Source organism: Pristiophorus japonicus, chromosome 7 (assembly GCF_044704955.1).
Source record: "Pristiophorus japonicus isolate sPriJap1 chromosome 7, sPriJap1.hap1, whole genome shotgun sequence".
Lineage (NCBI taxonomy): Eukaryota > Metazoa > Chordata > Chondrichthyes > Pristiophoridae > Pristiophorus > Pristiophorus japonicus.
Genome location: NC_091983.1, coordinates 99727506 through 99751165, shown reverse-complemented (window position 1 = coordinate 99751165; position 23660 = coordinate 99727506). Strand labels below are relative to the sequence as shown.

Here is a 23660-nt window from a genome sequence, read left to right as displayed (position 1 = left end):
CCTAAGAGCACAACATCAAACCAGCTAGAAGGCTGCTTTGGAGCCATCCAACCCTGGTAAACCAAATTAGTTATTCAGATACTAATATAAAGTCGCTGCCCTCCTATGTTCACAATGTTTATTAAATAACGCGAACTGTGCAATTCAGTTTTTGCAAAGGGCTTCAATCCATGCCACCAGCTACTTCAGGTAGGCGGTGAGCAAGTAAAGGATTTCTGCTTTACTGTGTCTGATCCCCTTGTCCCGTGCTGTCACTCTTTTCAAACATGTTAGATTCCGTCAGATTCTCACTTTACCATAAGTGATATTCCCTACTTGGTAGCTTGGCAGATAATACAAGGAGTGTATCACATGTGTGACTGCCAGCTCCTTTTCAATCAGGAACTTTTCACAGCAAGTCACAATATTGCCACTTGAACCTGTCAGAGAGGGAGAGTTGCACTGCAGGCAATTTGATTACAGGGGAGAGAGCTGAACCGTAGGAACAGAAGAGTCACATTCTGCTTGTGAGAACCTAAACTAAAACATTAAAAAGTGTAACGAATACCTATTGTTTATGTTTTAAAAAAAAATTCTGTACAATTTTCAAAACATATTTCAATGTTGCAATAGGGACCTGGAAATGGTATTATCCGTTATACACAGATGAAAACGAATATATAAGAATATCTGGCTAATTGTCTAGTGTTTTTTGTGTTCGACAAACTCTCCTTTAAGGTTGTATTATTGTTAACTGTTTATTGAATAAATGGTAGAAGTAATAAAGCATTGTTGATTTTACCAATATGTTGACTTATGTCTGTGACTGTTCTCCCTCTGGGTTTGAACCTAAAATCTATAGACATTAGAGTGAAATCCTACAGTGGGTATGGTACTGCTTTACTGGCAACTCTCGATTTTCCGGGTCCCTCGGGGATTGGGCTATGCCGTGTAAACGGTTTCTCCGTTAGAGCGAGTTGACATTACAGTTAATGCTTGCAGTACTGCAGATGTACTCTAAACAATGTGCTCTAACCGTGGCATTTTAATGAATTATGAGAGGCAGTGGACCTGTGTGCGAGTAGCAGCGAGAGCTGAGGCAAGGCAGAGCGCTTAAAAGCAAGGCTCAACAGGCAACATTCGAAAGGAACATCAGAGTTTCAAAGTGACGTCACACACACGGAATTTTAAATGCCGTTCCAACGGTTTCCCATTGCATCCCTGTGCGCATAATCGAGAGTTGGCTGTATTATATTTTGTGCTCATTTGGAACAATACTGTAACTTATGGGGTGGGAAGAACAAAAATTAGGATGAAATTAGGGAAAATCTATTTTCTTAATATAACAACAACTTGTATTTATATAGCACCTTTAACATAATAATAACAACCCAAGGTGCTTCACATGAGCATTATTGGACAACATTGGACATTTAACCGCACAGAGATATTAGGACAGGTGACCAAAAGCTTGATCAATGAGGTAGTTTTTAAGGAGCGACTTAAAGGTGGCGGGAGAGGGAGAGAGGCAAAGAGGTTTAGTGAGGGAATTCCAGAGCTTAGGGCCTAAGCAACTAAAGGCACGGCCGCCAATGGTGGAGTGATTAAAATTGGGGATGCAAAAGAGGCCAGAATTGGAGGAGCGCAGAGATCTCGGAGGGCTGTGGGGCTGGAGAAGGTTAGAGAGAGGGAGGGGCGAGGCCAGGTGGGAATTTGAATACAAGGATGAGAATTTTAAAATCGAGGCATTGCCAGACCAGGAGCCAATGCAGGTCAGCGAGCACAGAGGTGATGGGTGAACGGGACTTGGTGCAAGTTAGGACACGGACTAATGTTTCCTTTAAGCTGCGTGACCGAGTAGCACTCTGCAGCTCCCACATAGCTGGCTCACTACCTTTTAAATAGGACGAATTGAGCATGCGCAGTATTTTGAATGGATTGCGTAGCCCCTTAAAGTTTGGATGAGTTCGTTTACAGATTAATACAATTAAAATTAAATATTTTGGCTATGCACAAAACGGCATAGCAAAACACAATGAAAGCGAAGACTTTGAAAGAAAAAACACTGAAATTACAGGAGCCAAAACAGAAAGTTGACTTTTTGATTTGTAACATGGCTTAATTATATTTAATATTTCAAATATTGTATTGTATACTGTAACTGTGACAATGAAGACTTTTTAAAGATACAAATTCAGCACTAGGTGGCACCAACATTAAATGATATCCCTCATTATTACAGGAACAGTGTAAGCAGTAAGTGCAGAATTGGAACTTGACTATATTGCATGATGAATGAAGAGACGTTGATATTACATCCACAACAAGGTTTTTATTGTAACACGCGCTGTCTTGTAGGGAGACCAGATGGAGGACTGGCATTTTCCCAGAGGGGATAGAGAAAAACCCAAAGGGGCACTCACCCTGACTACGCCAAGTCACCTCATAGTTGCCAGTTATAATGCCATATTGCAGATGCCTGGAAAGGAGTAGGAAGGCAAGTGCGGGGAGGGGGGCTTTGGGAGAAAAGGCAGTGAAAATAATTTATCAAAAACCATTTCAAAAGTTCATTTTATAAAACGTAGCATGGCAAAGCTCACTTAGAACCCCATTTAGAATGCTTCATGTGATTCCAGAAGGTCTGTATTGAAAATACGAACTAATGACTAAGCCCTTTGCAGAGCATGTTGTACAAGTACACTTCCATTTTAAAAAGATGTTGGCCTAGAAATTAATTTGCTCCCAAATACAGGTGAGGGGATCACGATGCTCCAGCAACCCGCACCCGTTCGGAGAACTGCAAGCAGCCATAAACTTCTTGCTGCCTGCTGATTAGCACACAGCTGAAAGTGAATCTGAGTGGCTGAATGCTCAGCAGGCGGCATTAGCTTGTGCGAGGATAGCACCAATTAACACTAGCCTGCACTACATAAAGGTAGTCTGCACCTCTTAAAGGGGAGGAGCATTCTGCCTGCAGGTCATCATTGAAGTGGCTGGGCAAGAGAATGGGAAAAATCTGTTAATGATGCACAACAAGGAGAGAGCTTGCACCAAGGTTCTCTGATGCAATACATGATATCAATTTGAGGAGAGAGGTCCTCTTTCCAAAGGGAGACCAGGAGGCCCACCAGGCAACAGACAAAAGTTCAATGGGAGCAGATAGCTAATGTGGTGAATGTCAGCAGTGTTGCCTTGAAGATCTGGACTCAGTACAGGAAGAAGTTTAATGACCTCACACGCGTGGTCAAGGTCAGTGAATTCATCTTCAAATGCCATAGCCTACCAACTGCACCACTAGCCTCACACATTGCTCAATGCATCACACCCCCATCATTCACCTCCCAACAATCTCTATCAAACAAGATTCATACCTCATATTCATAGCTTCACCTCACCCTCACACACTTACCACTGCTGAAAAACTCACACCCACATCTCACAGCTTGCCCACACTGTCAGCTTTTCAACCATGACAGGCACATCATCCAAACACATTGCACCACATTCAATGATACACTTCCCTTTCTCTTGCAGGAAAAGGTGGCTCACAACTGGCACCAGCAGAACTTAACTGGCGGGGGACAGGTTCGCTTGCATCACCTCACTGCCTTGGCGGGGACAGTGCTGGCCATTCTTGGGAGCGGCATGGCTGAGCATGTGGGCAGCAGCAGTGCTGAAAGTGTTCAAGATGCCGGTATCCTCATACGTCACCCTCCTTCTCACATCCTACTTTCCCCATGTCCCACAATCTCTTCTGATTTACAATCTGCACATGGTGTAAGCATGCACCTCTAACTTTCCCCCCCCGTTCCCCTCAACACAACCTTACCCTTCTGCCTTTCTCATTTCAGATCCACAAGAAATCCAGCCTGCCGAGCGAGTGGTTGTACAAGAGGAGAGTTATGAAGAAGAAGAAGAAAACACTATCTGCGAGTCACAGCCACCAGCTCAGAAACTGGCACTGCGCAGAATTTACAGGGTAACTTAGCACGAATCTGCACGTAGTGAGTCACCGGGCACGAGTGGGCTGCAGTCAGGGTAGGGGGAAGGGGTAGCATGGTGCCAGCTCCACGGAGGGCGAGGTCGCACAGGAGTTCTGGTGCAGCGAACTCAGATGAGGATTTTGATGGGATGGCCTAGAGAATAACTCTGATGGGTATGTAGAACAAATTGCTTGGTGCATTGGCAGGCCTGCCAGAAAGCCTGAATGCAATGTCAAGGAGCATGGAGGATCTGGCACCAACTTGCCACAGGGTTTTGCGCAGAGCTGGGAGCCCACCCTTTCCAGCATGGAAGAGGTGTGCAGATCCATTAGCGGCTGATGTCTCATCTTCCATTGCTGCAAAAGCACAAGCCACCCTACGTGTGAGTGCTCCAGCTCAGACTAAAGTCACGCAGGCTCCACTTGCTGCCACGCAAACTTAGACTGCTACCACCATGGCCGGGTTTACGTGTGGAAAGAGGCTTGCAGGGTGTCACAGCATTCCAGCAATCTGCCGTCCAACAGATGCCTGGGGAGTGGGAATGGCCTCCGTGGAGGACAAACCTGCTGTCCTCTCTCAGGATGACAGCATTTGCCACTCTGCCAGTGTCCTTGCTGTTGGTTGTAAGAAACATAAGAAATAGGAGCAGGAGTAGGCCATTTGGCCCCTCAAGCCTGCTCCGCCATTCCATAAGATCATGGCTGATCTGATCATGGACTCAGCTCCACTTCCCTGCCCACTCCCCATAACTCTTTACTCCCTTGGCGCTCAAAAATCTGTCTGTCTCCACCTTAAATATATTCAATGACCCAGCCTCCACAGCTCTCTGGGGCAGAAAATTCCACAGATTTACAACCCACTGAGAGAAGAAATTTCTCCCCATCTCAGTTTTAAATGGGCGGCCCTTTATTCTAAGACTATGTCCCCTAGTTTTAATTTCCCCTATGAGTGGAAATATCCTCTCTGAATCCACCTTGTCGAGCCCCCTCATTATCTTATAAGTTTCAATAAGATCACCTCTCATTCTTCTTATCTCCAGTGTGTATAGGTCCAACCTACTCAACCTATCCTCATAAGTCAATATCCTCATCTCCAGAATCAACCTAGTGAACCTTCTCTGAACAGCCTCCAATGCAAGTATATCCTTTCGTAAATACGGAGACCAAAACTGTATGTAGTACTCTAGGTGTGGCCTCACCAATACCCTGTACAGTTGTAGCAGAACCTCTCTGCTTTTATACTCTATCCCCCTTGCAATAAAGGCCAACATTCCATTTGCCTTCCTGATTACTTGCTGTACCTGCATACTAACTTTTTGTGTTTCATGCACAAGGACCCCCAGGTCTCTCTGTACTGCAGCACTTTGCAATTTTTCTCCATTTAAATTATAATTTGCTTTTCTATTATGTCTGCCAGCCAGGCCAGACTACTGCCACACGTACTGTGCTGGCGCATTCCACCTCGGCGAGGATGATTTGTTGACTTTGTTAAGTTATATTGGATGGATTGATGGATCAAGCTGGATTGCAATGTTTAATTTGTGGTAGCTTTTATTTCTACATTGTGGCCAAGAGGATGCTGTGCTGGTCAGTAACAGAGGGAAGGGAAAGTGTGGGACTATTGTTGAATGGGGAATTGGGTCACTCATACCGCATTCAGATGCATCGATCACGGACAGCCTGGGCAGAAAAGGACTGTCTCAGTTTCTCCTCTTCCTCCTCCTCCTCTGCTTCTTCCTCCTTCTCCTCAGCTCGTCATCATATGCCTGGTGGCAAGGACTGAGCCCTCATAAGGCAAGGTTGTGGAGCATGCAGCAGGCCACGGCGAATCTTGAGATGCTTTCTGGTGAGTACTGCAGGGCTCCTCCAGAACAGTCCAGGCAGTGGAAGCATTGTTTAAGGATGCCAATGGTCTGCTTTATCAGATTCCGTGTGGCGTCATAGGTCTCATTATGCGCCTGCTGCCCACGTGCGGTTGAGTTGCGGAATGGAGTCCTGAGTCAGATGGTCAGCGGATAGCCCTTGTTGCCCAGTAGCCAACCTCTGGTTTGTCTTGGTGGCTCAAAGTCTGAGGGAACAGCAGGCTAGTGAAGGATTAAAGGATCATGACTGCTGCCAGGTTACCGGAAATTTACTATCATGATGTGCTGAGCATGGTCATACACCAGCTGCACATTCGGCGAGTGGTAACCTTTGCGGTTGCGGTACATCTCAGCATTTAGATATGGTGCCCGCAAAGCCACGTGTGTGCAATCGATGGCACCCTAAACGATGGGAAGCCTGCTATCCTGGCAAAGCCACGTGTACGCTCCGCCTGCTTCTCTCTGGTCAGAGAGAAGACAATGAAGTTCCTGCTCCTGGCATAAAGAGCATCGGTCACCTTTCTTATGCAGCAGTAGATGACAAACTGGGAGATGTTACAGATATTGCCTGCTCCAGTCTAGAAGGATCCTGACGTGAAGAAATTCAGGCCATGGTCACATTCACAGACACTGACAGCATTGTCCTTGCCGTGGAGTGAGGCTGTAGGTCTCGTAGCAAGAGGTGGCAGGGTTCTGAGAGCACCTCCTTCATAATGCACAGATGCCTCACAAACTGCTCCTGACTCAGGCTGAGGTAAAAGAAATGCTCTCGGAATACCCTTGGTGGGTAAGGCCTCCTGCTGAGAGCTCTTCTTCCTCTCCTCCTCCCTCTGCGAACAGCTTGTCCTCTTCTTTGCTGCCTTGCTCCATCTCCTTGTCATGCTGCAGGCCAAGTGGGTTGACAATTAGAGCTCCCAAGGGTCAGACCAGAATCCTTGAATTCAGAAGCAAGGCCTTCTCCACTTGCAGCACCACTCCCTGTCACCTCACCAACTTTAAACAACTTTAGAAAGCTGCAAACACTTCTGCAAACTTACAGAGTCAGTAGAAATTAATCAGCAAGTGACCTGAGAGTGGTTGATGATCCCTTTAAATATCGCTGGTAAGGGGTCCTTGCAGCTGCTGAACACATGTTCAGCTGTGCAAGGTTATCACAGGGCATTACGTCCAGCGTTGAGGATGAAAATGGCAGCGCTGATGTCAAATCAGTGTTGCATACTGATTGACGTCACAATCTACCTACTCTACATACTTCTGGCACATGCTCCCAGTGCCGACACTACCACCCTCACTAAGATGGCATCCGGCGTGGCCTGCACCAGAGTTGTGCGCTTGCTGCTCAGACACCATTTTCGACCTAAAACGGCACCCATAGCACCCAAACAATGGGCGCTACGCAATCAAATTGATTTTTTCTGCATTTATTCTGCTTAAGATGGTGGCACTCTTGTTACTTTAATTTGTTTGAATGAAGAAGAGGAGGAAAAAGAGTAGCAGCAGCAATAGTAGCCTGCCCTGCCCTGCCACAAGGAGCAGCAGTTGGGTCTCTTGAAAGACAATGGGGATGGGGGAAAGTCTGCTTGAAGAACACCATATCCAATCCAAGGGATGCACAGATCCAGACCGAGTTTTCTGGATCTTTCGGAGGAGTGGTCCATGAGGAGGATGAGCTTCTCTGGGCAGGCTGTCACAGAGCTCTGCAACCTCCTGCAACAAGAACTACTGCATGTTGTGCCAGTGCCAGTGAAAGTAACCACAGCCCTTCATTGCCTCATGATCTTTCCACGGTGCAACAAGGGACATTTCCTGCTTCTTCCAGTCTTTTGTTCATAAGTGCATTAAGCAGGTCATCCATGCCCTCTTTTTCAGGGCCAACGACCAAACATCCTTCCTAATGGATGCCAGCAGTCAGAATGATAGAGCTCTGGGATTTTCTGCAGTGACTGACTTCAATCATATGCAGGAAGTCATAGACTGTATACATGTAGCTATCAAAGTGCCAGAAAACCAGCCAGCAGTATTTGTTAACAGGAAAGGATTTCTTTCCATGAATGTGCAGCTGGTCAGTGATCTATGCCAGATTTGCAGGTTGCTGTCACAATGCGCTAGTCAACCATTTCCCTACTATTCCACCTGTCAAGGAACATCAAAAGACAGCTGCTCAGGGACTCGAGCTATGCCCTCCATACATGGCTCATGTCACCCACTCTATGACCCCAGCAATTCTGCACAACGGAGGTACAACTAGACTGATGTGATCAGTAGGATGATTATCGAGCACATAATTGCAATAGTTTAGGTCCCTGGATAGGTCAGAGGGCTCACTTCCATACAGTCCACAGAGAGTCTCTCGGATTGTGGGGTGTGTCCTGTTTTTGCTAACCTTGCTATACAAAGAGGTTTGCACATGAAGGAGGAGCAGCAGGAGGAATTCCCATCATCTGAAAAGAATGGGTGGGTGAAAGCGAGGAAGGCTCACTCATTACCTTGTATCCAGAGAAGCCAGGATGAATCGATTGCACAACGCTTTGGTTGACCTGCTCATTCCCCTCAATGTTTTACAATCTCCCTCTGCATTAACAATGCTTGTTACCTCCATCATTCTACAGAATCTCTTTGACAGGTTTTTCAATATATTATACAATTTCACACGTGCTGAAAAGTATTTTCTTTTGAAGATTGGACCCCTGAAGGCTGAATCTCTGTCCTCCTCAGCAGAGCTTGGAGCTGAGTTTGCCCTCTGGCGAGCCATCTCGTGGGCTGCCCTTTCCATTAGTCCCCCATCTTGCTCACTCATGTCGAGTGCTTCACCAAGAGCAAACCCCTTTAACTCACTCTTCAATCCACCCAGGGTGCCAATGACTATGCTAGCATGTAGGAGGGATGGAGCATGTGATGATGCATCTTCCAGAGGATAGTTCTCCTCTGAATCTTCCTCGGAGGGTCTAGGTGCTGAGAAGGACCGAGAGAAAGAAGAAAGAGACAAGCATGTTAACATGGCACTGACAGGCTAGACAGTAGCCAATGACAGACTTCATTATGCAGCATGACACTGTCAAGCTGGTTGAATGTTCTGGAGATAAAGGAAAGATTTTAAGTAATAGTCAGACATTGTGTTCAATTAAGCCCCCAGCCTTGCCATATCACTGAGCCAATGACCTCCAGAGTTGCCTGCGCTATTGCACTTAGAGCCTGAGTGTTGTGTGGTCCTTCCCCGTCTTGCTTTTCTCCCTACTGTTGTGAGACATTTGTTTCCTGAAGAAAGAGAGGGAGAGAGTTACTGACTGGCTACTAAGAAGGAATGTGCACTGTGTGGGGCTTCATCATGCAGTGTGATACGTCCTTACTACACAGTATAAATGCACACGAGGCCCATGCTTGAGAGAAGGTCAGTCTGTGACCTGTCCTTTATTTCTTAGCACGCAAGTGATGAAGGTGGGTGGAGCTTCCCCTTTTATACGTGAAGGTCCAGGTTAGTAGTGTCTCCCACCTTGTGGTCAGTGTTCTCACGGTTTACAACTTAGGTCAGTTTATACATGGGTTACAATGCTGGTTGAATACATGACATCACCTCCCCCCCCAAAGTCTTATTGGGATCACAGGTTGAGTCTCTCTGGTGGTTTACGCTCCCTTGTAGAGCGCCTGAGTTGGGGCTCCGGTTGTTGGGCGCTGGCCTGAGTGTCTGCTGTTTGCAGTGCCTCAGGTCTGTCCGGACTGCCCACAATGACTGGGCTCTCCTCCCTTTGGTTCCGGTGTTCGGTCACCTGTGGTGGAGTGAACTCTATATCGTGTTCTTCCTCTGCTTCTTCTATGGGGTTGCTGAACCTCCTTTTTGTTTGATCCACATGTTTGCGGCAGATTTGTCCATTGGTAAGTTTAACTACCAGAATCCTATTTCCCTCTTTGGCAACCACAGTGCCTGTGAGCCATTTGGGCCCTGCAGCATAGTTGAGGACAAAAACAGGATCATTTACATCAATACATCGCGCCCTCGCATTCCTGTCATGGTAGTGATATTGTGACTGGCGCCTGCTCTCGACAATTTCTTTCATGGTGGGGTGTGTAAGGGATAATCGGGTTTTGAGCGTCCTTTCCATTAGTAGCTCTGCGGGTGGAACCCCTGTGAGCGAGTGTGGTCGGGATCTATAGGCCAACAGGAGGCGTGATAAGCGGGTTTGTAGGGAACCCCCTTGGAATCTGAGCATCCCCTGTTTAATTATCTGCACTGCTCGCTCTGCCTGGCCGTTTGAGGCCGGCTTAAACGGTGCCGTTCTAACATGGTTAATTCCATTGCCTGCTATGAAGTCCTGGAATTCAGTGCTTGTGAAGCACGGGCCATTGTCGCTGACCAAGATGTCCGGTAGACCGTGGGCGGCGAACATTGCCCATAGACTTTCTATCGTGGCAGAGGATGTGCTTGAATTTAAAATGTCACACTCGATCCATTTGGAGTAGGCGTCTACTACAACCAAAAACATTTTCCACATGAAAGGACCTGCGTAGTCCACATGGATGCATGACCAATGCTTGGCGGGCCATGGCCAGGGGCTAAGGGGGGCTTCCCTGGGCGCATGGCCCAGCTGGGCACACGTGTTGCACCTGCGAACACAAAGTTCCAGATCTGCGTCTATCCCTGGCCACCAAACGTGTGACCTGGCAATTGCCTTCATTGTGACAATGCCCGGGTGCCCATTGTGGAGTTCTCTGATGAACACCTCTCTGCCCATCTGGGGCATGACTACGCGGTTTCCCCACAGTAGGCAATCGGCCTGAATCGAGAGTTCATCCTTGCGCCTGTGAAATGGTTTAAATTTCTCAGGGCAAGCCCTGTACGTGGCTGCCCAGTCCCCATTCAGGACACATTTCTTGACTAGAGACAATAGCGGGTCTCTATTTGTCCAGACTTTAATCTGACGGGCTGTCACGGGTGAGCCTTCGCTTCCGAAAGCTTCAACAGCCATGACCATCTCAGCACCATGCTCGGTAGCCCCCTCAGTGGTGGCTAGTAGGAGCCTGCTGAGTGCATCGGCGCAGTTTTCGGTGCCTGGTCTGTGCCGAATTGTGCAGTCATAGGCAGCTAACGTGAGTGCCCACCTCTGTATGCGGGCCGACGCATTTGCATTTATGGCCTTGTTGTCGGCCAAAAGGGACGTTAGGGGTTTGTGATCTGTCTCCAGCTCAAATTTCCTGCCAAACAGGTACTGGTGCATTTTCTTTACCGCATATACACATGCGAGCGCCTCCTTTTCTACCATCCCGTAGCCCCTTTCTGCCTGGGACAGACTCCTGGAGGCATAAGCAACCGGCTGTAACTGACCCTTGGCATTGACATGCTGCAACACACACCCGACACCATAGGACGACGCATCGCACGTTAACACAAGTTTCTTACATGGGTCATATAGCGTTAACAGATTGTTGGAACATAACAAATTGCGTGCTCTATTAAAAGCCCTTTCCTGGCTGTCCCCCCAGATCCATTCGCGACCTTTGCGTAGGAGCACGTGTAGCGGCTCTAGCAATGTGCTCAATTTGGGAAGAAAGTTACCAAAATAGTTCAGGAGCCCCAGGAACGAACGCAGCTCCGTCGTGTTACGGGGTCTGGGTGCTCTCTGGATCGCTTCCGTCTTGGATGCAGTAGGGCTGATCTCGTCTGCTGCTACCCTCATCCCCAGGAATTCTACCTCTGGAGCTAGGAAGCCGCACTTCGCCTTTTTCAGTCGCAGACCTACCCGGTCCAGTCTGCGTAGCACCTCCTCCAGGTTGTGGAGGTGTTCTTCAGTATCGTAACCCGTAATGAGGATGTCGTCCTGAAAAACCACCGTCCCTGGAATCGACTTGAGGAGGCTTTCCCTATTTCGTTGGACGATCGCGGCGGCCGAGCGAATCCCGAACAGACATCTGTTGTACTCAAACAACCCCTTGTGTGTCGTGATGGTGGTCAGCTTCTTCGACTCACTCACCAGCTCCTGGGTCATGTAAGCTGAGGTCAGGTCCAATTTTGAAAAAAGTTTGCCACCGGATAGCGTCGCAAAGAGGTCCTCCGCTCTCGGTAGCGGGTACTGGTCTTGGAGTGACACCTGATTGATGGTGGCCTTGTAATCGCCACATATCCTGACCGACCAATCCGCCTTGAGCACCGGCACAATCGGACTCGCCCAGTCACTGAATTCAACTGGCGAGATGATGCCTTCCCTCAACAGGCGGTCCAATTCGCCTTCTATCTTTTCCTGCATCACGTACGGCACCGCTCTGGCCTTGTGGTGTACTGGTCTGGCGTCCGGGTTTATGTTAATCACTATCTTGGCCCCCATGAAAGTGCCAATGCCGGGTTGAAATAATAAGTCAAATTTGTGCAGGACCTGTGAGCATGATACTCGCTCCACAGAGGAAATTGCATTGACATCGCCCCATTTCCAGTTCATGACAGCAAGCCAACTCCTCCCCAGTAGTGCGGGACCGTCCCCTGGGACAATCCAGAGTGGCACCCTGTTCTCCGAATCTTTGTGGGTCACGACTACCGTGGCGCTGCCTAGCACCGGAATGATCTGCTTTGTGTAAGTCCGTAGCTGTGCGTCAATCGGCGATAATTTTTGCCTCCTGGCCTTGGATGCCCACAACTTTTCAAACTGTTTGATACCCATCAGGGACTGGCTGGCACCCGTGTCTAACTCCATTGATACTGGGATGCCATTGAGGAGTACTTTCATCATTATCGGTGGCGTCCTGGTGTATGAACTGTTTACGTGCTCCACATGAACTCGCTGAACTTCAGCTTCCAGCGATTTCCCCCTGTGTCCATTTCTGCAATTACTGCAGGTATTTTGCTCATCTCTGCAAACTCCGGCTGAATGTATGCCTCCACGCCTCCAGCATGAGTTGCGGTTTGAAACAAAAGGTCCCTTGCCAGTCGATCGTCCCTGACTGCCCCTGTTATTGTCCTTGAGTGCACCATTAACAGGTGTTGATGGCCCCATTACTGGCCGCATTGTCCCTTGCAATGGCGTGAATCGCTGTTCAGCTTGCCATTGTCTCTGTCGAACTCCCCCTCTGGGTTCGACTACATGTTGGGGCATGCTTGACTGCCCTTGTCTGCCTGGAGAACTGTGTGCTGCTTTAACAATGTTGAATCTCTGTCCCAACCATTCCTTAACACAGTACCTCTCGTCTGTTCTGCTAGTGGCCATGCTCGCGTGGTTTAAATCCCAGTTTCTTGTCGCCATTGATACGTCCTTAGTACACAGTATAAATGCACACGAGGCCCATGCTTGAGAGAAGGTCAGTCTGTGACCTGTCCTTTATTCCTTAGCACTCAAGTGATGAAGGTGGATGGAGCTTCCCCTTTTATACCTGAAGGTCCAGGTTAGGAGTGTCTCCCACCTAATGGTCAGTGTTCTCACGGTGTACAACTTAGGTCAGTTTATACATGGGTTACAATGCTGGTTGACTACATGACACAGTGCATGTGCTGAGACCGAGAAGAAACAAGTTGCAAGCAGGATGGGGAAATGGTCAATGGAATGAAAGTGGCTGGCGTGTGAAGTGAGAAAGGAGTCATCAGAAGACTTCCTTGTTCTGCAACTGCTACCATGTGAGAACAGAATGCTGTTAGTGGCTGCTTTGAAGGCAGCAAGCAAGAGGTGAATGTGTGTTTGTAATGAGAAAGTGAGGTTGTATATTGTGTAAGGTTCTGCAAAACCAACCACGGAGACATGTGGCAGGGAGAATGGGAAGATGCCATGTTTAAAATGACCAACTGCAGCCAACAGCTTGTAAGCCGCGGAGGATGATGGGACTCTGGTCACCCTGTACAGTAACAGACAGTGTTGCAGGGACACGGAACCGGACGGGGGATGAGCCAGCTACCGTAAGGGGGAAGAGTGTACATTTGGTTCTTCCAGGAAAATGGATACAAGGCAACTTTATATTTTAAAAGGACATTTCTCCAGCTTTTCGTGTAAAACCCTCACAGAAGAGGCAACATGTCCAGGCAAAATCTCCCCAGTAATACACAAGGCAACACAAAGGGTATCAGTTTGAATAATTAAACAAAGGCCCACAGGTCTGATGCAATCATTTTGGCCAGCCCAGACAGAGTGGCACCTCTGTCGAGATAGTGAACAATCATCTTCATTCACCCCAATCAGTGAGCGACAGGATACAGGAGGTGTGGCTAATCTCCCATTCCAGACAGATCGATACACATCGAACTGCCATTCACACCCCATTTTATTCAAGGAAGACCCAAGACAATGAGATGCAGTTTTGGCACGAAGATGAACGGACTATAAGGAAAAGCTGCAAAAACACACAAAGAGGTTGGAGGTTTTGGAGGTTGGGAGTTGGTGGTTGGAGTCAGCTTTTTGCATTGAGTTGTAGAGTTGAGTTAAGAAGGTGGGAGTCAGTTTTTGTTGTGGTTGAGTTGAGTTAAAGGGGAGTTGAGTCAGCTCTTCACAGGGCCCTCACTCTGGGGAAGGTGTGCTTAACTCCAGCAACTTTTTACATAGGAGCCAACCGAGAGGCAAATAGAAGAAACCGATGCAACATCGAGGAGGAAAACCGAACCGACCAACAACGTAAAACCCACCCCAGAGGGACCCCGAGCTGAAATAAGTGCCCCCAGAACCCCAGAGTTGATAGGATTGTGAGTATAGCTCAAACCCCCTCACAGACTCAATTTAGGATAGGAATTGGTAAGAAGGGTGGAAGTGGTTGGTGGGGTTGTGTATGGGTGGAATGTTTCAACCTCTTATCTTCCCCTTCCCTGTTGCGAAAATTTTTCGTGTTGTTGAATGAGATTGTGCCATTACTGCTATTTACGACCTCTTCCTATGCCCTCTATCTTTGTGTTTACTATTCTAAATAAACAACATTAGCCATTTTTCACTCTTACCCACTGTGTCTGGTGCCTTGTTACTCACCCATCCTCATAAATCGCACGTACAGAACCTCAGGGGAGTGTGGATTCGAACCCACACCCCAAGCTCCCCTTACAATTGTCCCCTTATGACTGTTGGAGAAGAAATATGATGCAGGGGAGGGATATGTTCAGAGTGCTGGGGAAAGGGAGTGGCAGGGAGGGAAGGCTGATGTCAGGTGCTCTGCAGCGAGATGGAGAAATTAAGACCTGTACTCACCCTTGTTCATCTGGTCAGGCTTCGGAATTTTCTTCCCATTCATTAGAAAGAGAATGTCCCGCCTTGTTCTCGCATCTTCCACTAGGACCTCCAGGGAGGTGCTAGAGAAATTGAGAGCTTATTTTCGACTCAATTCTCACAATTACCACTTTACAGCAGTATCTTTAAGAGGTGCATTCTGGGAAGCCCCCCGGCAACCCCGTTCCCAATGTGATCAGTCTGCCAATCAGATGTAAATGAGACCCAGCCGCGCACTGATGACATGTGATGGCTTGTGGCTCACCCCGCTACCCCCCGCCCCCACCTCCCCACCCCGCCTCCCCCACCGCCCATGCAAAATCCGCTGAAAGTTAAAATTCTCCCTATGACTTAAGACATAAATCAAAATAGGTCACATTCTTAACCAAAGTGAATATTGCCATTCCTAATGGATTTGATTTGAAGCAGCCCACATTTTGCACGGTTATTGGAAGATTCAACCTGACCACGAAGAAATCTGGAGAACACTAAATATATATATCTGCTTTTACCAGCACAAAAGAAGCCAGAAATTGATAGCAGAGAAACAGACTTGACTTTACAATAGGTTTTCGGATGGGGGCTGCAAACACTTGAGGGTCCGTAAGGGAATCCCAGAGGGTCTATGAGGTCATCAGATTTCTTGTCAGCTGGGGATGAGCACGTTCAGTGCCAGAAATTCAGTGTTGAAAGAATTCAGTATTCTATATATTTGTTTCTATGTTAGTTGACTTACCAGCACATTATTTTCATTGTTGTACGCTAACAAAATGTTACTGCAATGAGTGCATTGTTTTCCTTTGGATAGCTGACACTATCTTCAGAAAGTTAGAATAAGGGGTCCCAGGAGATTGTCAATATTTGCAGGTAAAGATTCACACAGAAAAAAATTGAAAACAATTCCACTTGCAATGCTGTTTAATTTTAAATCCTATGTTTCCATTCATGTTTCGTAGATTGCAACTTACGACTAGCTGTACTGTATTGGGGCAGCTGAGGAAACTAAAATTACTCCTCAATTATCGTGAGGATAATTTTTTCCAAAAAATATGTGCATGAATAGTTTTCATTCTGGAATTTGCACTAGATCTTTTTCAAATTTCACTTTTGTGCTCATTTCCTCTGTTCTGATATACTGAATACAATGGCCAGCTATCTGATGCATGAAGAAATCCAATAACATGCATAAGAGTTTCCAAACCAAACTACTGAGAAAAGAAAGACTTGGATTTATATAACGCCCTTCACGACCACCAGACGCCTCAAAGTGCTTTACCGCAAATGAAATACTTTTGGAATGTAGTCATTGTTGTAATGTGGGAAACTACATTTAGTATAGTTTTGATTTCCTGATGAAGAGTGCACACTCTCTCCTTGTATAGGCACACCTTACTTACTCAAGGCCAAAGAACTGAGGTGCATGTGGGCAAGAGTCCGGTCTTAGGTACTGTTGGAGTTTAATCAGCTAAAATAGTGTAGCTTACCAGCACGGGCACCTACAAACATCCTGCTGCTTGTCCAGCTAGGGTTATTTTCCCTTTAGGGAACTGAATTAGGGAATTATCGGGGGGGTTTGAATGGGACCAATTCCAGTCCATTCAAGGTTCCAATAAATGAGTCAAAATGGCTATTGTTCCATTGACTGCACCCTGAAATGTTAGGCCAGGTGTTGGATTATTGGGCCATAAATTGTGGACTCTCCAGGTGCATGTGCCGAAACCTGGCACTTGCAATCTGTCAAAATTTCTTTTGACAGATCGTACAAATGCAAAGGTGAAGGGCCTCCGTTGCCGCAGAGTTGGGTTTGCCCAACTCCTGCCCAGTGAATGTCCTTAAAAGATGGAAAAAAATAATTTTATGACTAAAGTTTATTTTTAATACTATTAAAACATATTGGGGGGAAAATTGCGGTCGGAGGCTTCCTTTGTACGAAAGCCTCTGAAAAAAAATCTATGAAAGTACCTGGTGGTTCTGGAGGAACGCAAGATCCTGGTCGGAGGCTTAGATTCGCTGCGCAGCGCATGGGAAGATGTCTTTCAGGTATGTACGTATAAGCTGGAGTCACGTGGGCCTGGACCACCAATCACTATGCAGTATTCTCATTGATAAAAATGGGAACTCCATTTGTACAGACTCCCATTACTATCAACGAGAAAAAACCTTAAAACACCGAAACACAGCATAAATAAATAAATAAATCACCTCACATATTTAAATTAATTGAAATTAAATGTAACTAAATGTTCTAGAAAAAATATATTTTTGGGGGATTTTTTTAATATGTTTTAATAGTGTTAAAAATAAACTTACCTTAATGGACAGGGTTTTAATATAAAAAATTAGTGTTTAATTTTTGTTTTAAAACTCTTACGCTGGTAAAAGTAGACTATACGCCTGCTTTTGCCAGGAGTAAGAGTTTGAAGGACATTCGCTGGGCATGAGTTGGACAAATAGCCCAAATCTCCCACGCAGATGTCCTTCTTCCGGGGATGCTGAGGATCTGTACGGAGAAATCCTGACACATCATCAGAAAAGCCGTTTTTCGGTGCAAGCACATTGCGCCCCAAAAAACGGCTTTTGTGAGACCTTGCCGGGTTCATGCGCACTTCGTATGGACCCGGCGAGGCCGCAATTTTCGGCCCATTTAAAAAAAAATTCAAAAAAATATTTTTTTCTAAAACATTTCATTTAAATTAATTTCTATTAATTTTAAATAAGTGTGGTGTTTTTGTTATGATGTGAAGTGTTTTCTTTGTTTTTGGGGGTATTCTCATTCATAGTAATGGCAGCTCCGTACAATAAGACTGGAGTTAAAAAAAATTGGGGGCGCGGCCTATTCAAATGAACTTTTTTGACAGGCCTTGTGGATGGTACTATTTTCCAAATGAAGCTTGGCTTCGCGCGCAGTGTTCTTGGCTGGCGTGATGTCATGCGCTGACCAGGACTCTGCCGGTTCAAAATGAAATTCTTCGTGTGCGCAGGGACTTTAGCAGGTGCGGGTCGTATTCGTTTATTGGAGGCTTGCATCGGCAGAATTTTTGACTCATTAAATCTGCTTCAGAGAACTGATTTGGCTCCAATCTCTCAAGGAGACCATTTAGTTGCAGATAGCCACTAGATGCTTATGGTTTTTAAATATTAAAACTGCAAATAATGCACCTAATGGGGGAACATTTTGCAATTGTCATTAGCTTATCACTAATTTAATCAGGGCTGGGTTTAATGCTTCTGTGCTCACCAGCCAACAATTTTCTATCCACTTAGAGAATGGGTAGAAATCAATGGGCTGGAGAGTGCAGATACAGAATACCCTGGCTCCAAATTGTAAGAAATTCGGGATGTGTGCAATAAAGGTACAGCAGTTATCATGGGCGACTTTAATCTACATATTGATTGGGCTAACCAAACTGGTAGCAATGCGGTGGGGGAGGATTTCCTGGAGTGTATCAGGGATGATTTTCTAGACCAATATGTCAAGGAACCAACTAGAGAGCTGGCCATCCTAGACTGGGTGATGTGTAATGAGAAGGGACTAATTGCAAACTTGTTGTGCGAGGCCCCTTGGGGAAGAGTTACCGTAATATGGTAGAATTCTTTATTAAGATGGAGAGTGACACTGTTAATTCGGAAACTAGGGTCCTGAACTTAAGGAAAGGTAACTTCGACGGTATGAGGCGTGAATTGGCAAGACTAGACTGGCGAAGGATACTTAAAGGGTTGACGGTGGATAAGCAATGGCAAACATTTAAAGATCACATGGATGAACTCCAGCAATTGTACATCCCCGTCTGGAGTAAAAATAAAATGGGGAACGTGGCTCAACCGTGGCTAACAAGGGAAATTAGGGATAGTGTTAAAACCAAGGAAGAGGCATATAAATTGGCTAGAAAAAGCAACAAACCTGTGGACAGGGAGAAATTTAGAATTCAACAGAGGAGGACTAAGGGTTTAATTAGGAGGGGGAAAATAGAGTATGAGAGGAAGCTTGCAGGGAACATAAAAACTGACTGCAAAAGCTTCTATAAATATGTGAAGAGAAAAAGATTAGTGAAGACAAATGTAGGTCCCTTGCAGTCGGATTCAGGTGAATTTATAATGGGGAACAAAGAAATGGCAGACCAATTGAACAAATACTTTGGTTCTGTCTTCACGAGGGAAGACACAAATAACCTTCCGAATGTACTAGGGGATCGAGGGTCTAGTGAGAAGGAAGAACTGAAGGAAATCCTTATTAGACGGGAAATTGTGTGAGGGAAATTGATGGGATTGAAGGCCGATAAATCCCCGGGGCCTGATAGTCTGCATCCCAGAGCACTTAAGGAAGTGGCCCTAGAAATAGTGGATGCATTGGTGATTATTTTCCAACAATCTATCGACTCTGGATCAGTTCCTATGGACTGGAGGGTAGCTAATGTAACACCACTTTTTAAAATACGAGGGAGTGAGAAAACGGGTAATTATAGATCGGTTAAGCTGACATCAGTCGTGGGGAAAATGTTGGAATCAATCATTAAGGATGAAATAGCAGCGCATTTGGAAAGCAGTGACAGGATCGGTCCAAGTCAGCATGGATTTATGAAAGGCAAATCATGCTTGATGAATCTTCTGGAATTTTTTGAGGATGTAACTAGCAGAGTGGACAAGGGAGAACCAATGGATGTGGTGTATTTGGACTTTCAAAAGGCTTTTGACAAGGTCCCGCACAAGAGATTGGTGTGCAAAATCAAAGCGCATGGTATTGGGGGTAATGTACTGACATGGATAGAGAACTGATTGGCAGACAGGAAGCAGAGAGTCGGGATAAACGGGTCCTTTTCAGAATGGCAGGCAGTGACTAGTGGAGTGCTGCAGGGCTCAGTGTTGGGACCCCAGCTCTTTACAATATAGATTAACGATTTAGATGAAGGAATTGAGTGTAATATCTCCAAGTTTGCCGATGACACTAAACTGGATGGCAGTGTGAGCTATGAGGATGATGCTATGAGGCTGCAGGGTGACTTGGACAGGTTAGGTGAGTGGGCAAATGCATGGCAGATGCAGTATAATGTGGATAAATGTGAGGTTATCCACTTTGGGGGCAAAAACACGAAGGCAGAATATTATCTGAATGGCGGCAGATTAGGAAAAGGGGAGGTGCAACGAGACCTGGGTGTCATGGTTCATCAGTCACTGAAAGTTGGCATGCAGGTACAGCAAGCGATGAAGAAGGCAAATGGTATGTTGGCCTTCATAGCTAGGGGATTTGAGTATAGGAGCAGGGAGGTCTTACTGCAGTTGTACAGGGCCTTAGTGAGGCCTCACCTGGAATATTGTGTTCAGTTTTGGTCTCCTAATCTGAGGAAGGACATTCTTGCTATTGAGGGAGTGCAGCGAAGGTTCACCAGGCTGATTCCAGGAATGGCTGGACTGTTCATATGAGGAGAAACTGGATCAACTGGACCTTTATTCACTGGAGTTTAGAAGGATGAGAGGGGATCTCATAGAAACGTATAAGATTCTGACGGGACTGGACAGGTTAGATGCGGGAAGAATGTTCCCGATATTGGGGAAGTCCAGAACCAGGGGACATAGTCTTAGGATAAGGGGTAGGCCATTTAGGACTGAGATGAGGAGAAACTTCTTCACTCAGAGAGTTGTTAACCTGTGGAATTCTCTACCGCAGAGAGTTGTTGATGCCAGTTCATTGGATATATTCAAGAGGGAGTTAGATATGGCCCTTACAGCTAAGGGGATCAAGGGGTATGGAGACAAAGCAGGAAAGGGGTACTGAGGGAGTGATCAGCCATGATCTTACTGAATGGCAGTGCAGGCTCGAAGGGCCAAATGGCCTACTCCTGCACCTATTTTCCATGTTTCTATGTTTCTATGGAACTGATTGTGATAATTTGATGAAGAATTACTACTGGACACTGATGAGATATATAAACTAATCCCCTAAATCACATTGGGGCTGATTGTATTTCGTAAATTAGATTATTTCATAGACTGGATTATTTTGCACATTTCACATTCGCCTGAAGTCGGTGGGGTCCTTCTTTAAAAATGCAGATATGTGTCCAATGATGTCATCGGGCCCCGACCACGGTTTTAATTCCAACCTGAGAGGGGAAGCTGTTGCAATTTATTTGCCAGGCAAAGGCGTCAGACGAGAAGCAGAAGCAGAGCTGCCACTTTGTTACTTTCTTTTGGGGGCTAGTAAGATCAGGAGTAAAAACAGAAAATGCTGGAAATCTCAGCAGGTCAGGCAGCATCTATGGAGTTTTTCTCCAGGCTACACTAGGAAAGTTTAGGCCTACCCTGCCCGGGACTCCTCTCCCTTTCCACAACACGAGACCTTCCTAGAACCCCGGTCCCCACACTTACCTGGGGCCGCCCAAATTCCCACAGGCTGGCAGCCACTTCCTGCCCATTCCAGGTGGGAAGTCAGATGGTAGCATGGTAACAAGGCCTGGTGGTTAAAATCATGGCCTCAATCTGCTGCGAGCGGGCAGGAATCTAACTGAATACCGATGGTGGTTCAAATCTTCCCCATTGGAGTTCATGGTCAAACCACCTTTCTGGTCTAGATTTGAAGTGCATGTATAAATAATGCTCTATCAGACGCTCTGTAACATCATATCCCACGTTAAAGGACTCTGTTTGAAAATATCCATGATTCTACAATCTCAAAGAGCAATCACTGTCTGAAAGAACCAGAAATAAGACCATTTTTATTGGTAAGAGTGTGGCTGCAATTTAAACAGTCACTTCTCTGATTTGTTCATGTGAGATTGAGGCCGGGAAATGTGGCAAATCATACAATGGTGGTATGCATCTATCATAGTCGTTTATTGAGAGAAATGGGGGGGGAGGGGAAGTAATCTCATGGTACTGATGTGTTCTGTCCAATTCTCAAGTTGTTTACTGGGGCAGAATGCACATAACCTTGTTGTGGTGTTGTGTCTTCTGAATCTTAGGTAATTTATTGGAGAGGTCTCGTAGCTCCGAGACAACTATATTTAATAATTACAAGTAGAACTCCCATGAGCAGCCCAGGTCCTAGAGTGCTGTTTCTAGTGCTAACTGCAGTCCCAAAGCAGCCTAAACATGACAGCAGTTCACCCACCTCTGTAATACAGCAAATCTACTCATGCAATAGATCACATGACTGACACAAACAAGAATGTTAAACCTTAGACAAAGGGCTGTGAGTGGTGGAAGTGTTAAAGCAACTGGCAGCATTTACAACATGGCTGCTGTTACAAAATCACAATGGGCCAGAAATTGCCGTCAGAGGCCCATGCATCCCAGGAGCATACACGCATCCTGGAATCACGTGGGCCTGGACCACCAATGAAAATGGGATAGTCTCATTGATAGTAATGGTGAATTCCGTTTGTATGGAGTTCCCATTACTATCAATGAGAATACCCCCAAAAACACGGAAACACATAAATAAAAAAAACACTTCATGTATTTAAAATTAATTGAAATTGAAATGAAATGTTTTAGAAAAAATATGTTTTTGAATTTTTTTTGAAAGATGTTTTAATAGGGTTAAAAATAAACTTACCTTAATGGACACGGTTTTTAATATAAACATTAGTGATAAAATTTAATTTTTCTATCTCTTAAAACTCTTATACTGGTAAAAGTAGGCCTTAGGTAAGAGTTTTTAAGGACATTCGCTGGGCAGGAGTTGGGTAAATAGCCCAAATCTCAACCCACGAAGGCCCTTCTCCCGGGGATGCATGCGATCTGTCAAAAGAAATTGCAAGTGCCGGGTTTAGGTGCATGCGCTTCACGCACCTAAACTCAGAACTTGCAGAGCCTCTTCGGGCCTGTGCACACATCGTACACACCTGGAGAGGCCGTAATTAACAACCACAAACAGTCAACCTTTACATTGCATTTTTTCAGAAACATCACATCCTGTTTCAGTTAATTAGGACACATTTCAACCAATTTGCACAAACTGGTGGACATTCCCAATCTGCAAATAGGAACATTGCTTTCATCCAAGTCTTCCACAACTAAATCAATGGCAATCCCTTGTGGGGAAGAATTGTTTAATTTTGAAGTACACATGTTGATTGATTAAAGAACGCTTAAAGAAAGCAGTGTCCAAGTGAAGGGGATATTTTTACATGCTGAAGTGAAGCGCAACATTCTGAAAGTGATATTTTAATGCATCCTTTATGTTCTTGCTCACTGACAACCTGTCAGTCAACTCTAGTATAACTATGTATCACGTGTCAGATGGAAATATCTAGAACACACCACAGTACACCATTTGCTAGTATTGTATCAGAAGCCCAGGAAAATGGGTTATAAATAGGTTACTGCCTACTCCACAGTTTCATCATTTTAGTCCTGAGATATTGGCCCCGATATTTATAGGGAGGGTGCAAGAGAGGCAGAGAGAGTATGGGGGAGCGTGGTAGTGCGGGGGGAAAACCTGCCTCGATACAAGTTTTTTTCTTCTGTTTCCCTCACGGCCCCCCGTCCGGCAGCCAGCCAAATTGACAGGCTGGCTGGATGCCGGGTTGGACAACAGGCAATAGGAGGCCACAACTGGGTACCAGTGGGGACGACCCCGACAATCGCAACCATGGGGCAGGCTGCAGATCGGGATTGAGGGGAAGGGGGTTGGTCACCAATCATGGCTGAAGCTATGGGTGGGTTAATATGGATGCCATTTAT

The 23660-nt window shown here is 45.9% G+C and overlaps 1 protein-coding gene across 1 annotated transcript in view; it reads right to left on the bottom strand.

Moving 5' to 3' along the window:
- The window catches only part of LOC139266601 (XK-related protein 6-like), a 126218-nt gene extending 122744 nt beyond the window's left edge, over window positions 1-3474 (bottom strand). Inside the window, exon 1 of the mRNA XM_070884198.1 lies at window positions 3413-3474. Within this exon, the coding sequence (XP_070740299.1) occupies window positions 3413-3474 (62 nt within the window). The remainder of the gene's footprint in view (window positions 1-3412) is intronic.
- Window positions 3475-23660: the final 20186 nt, after the last annotated feature.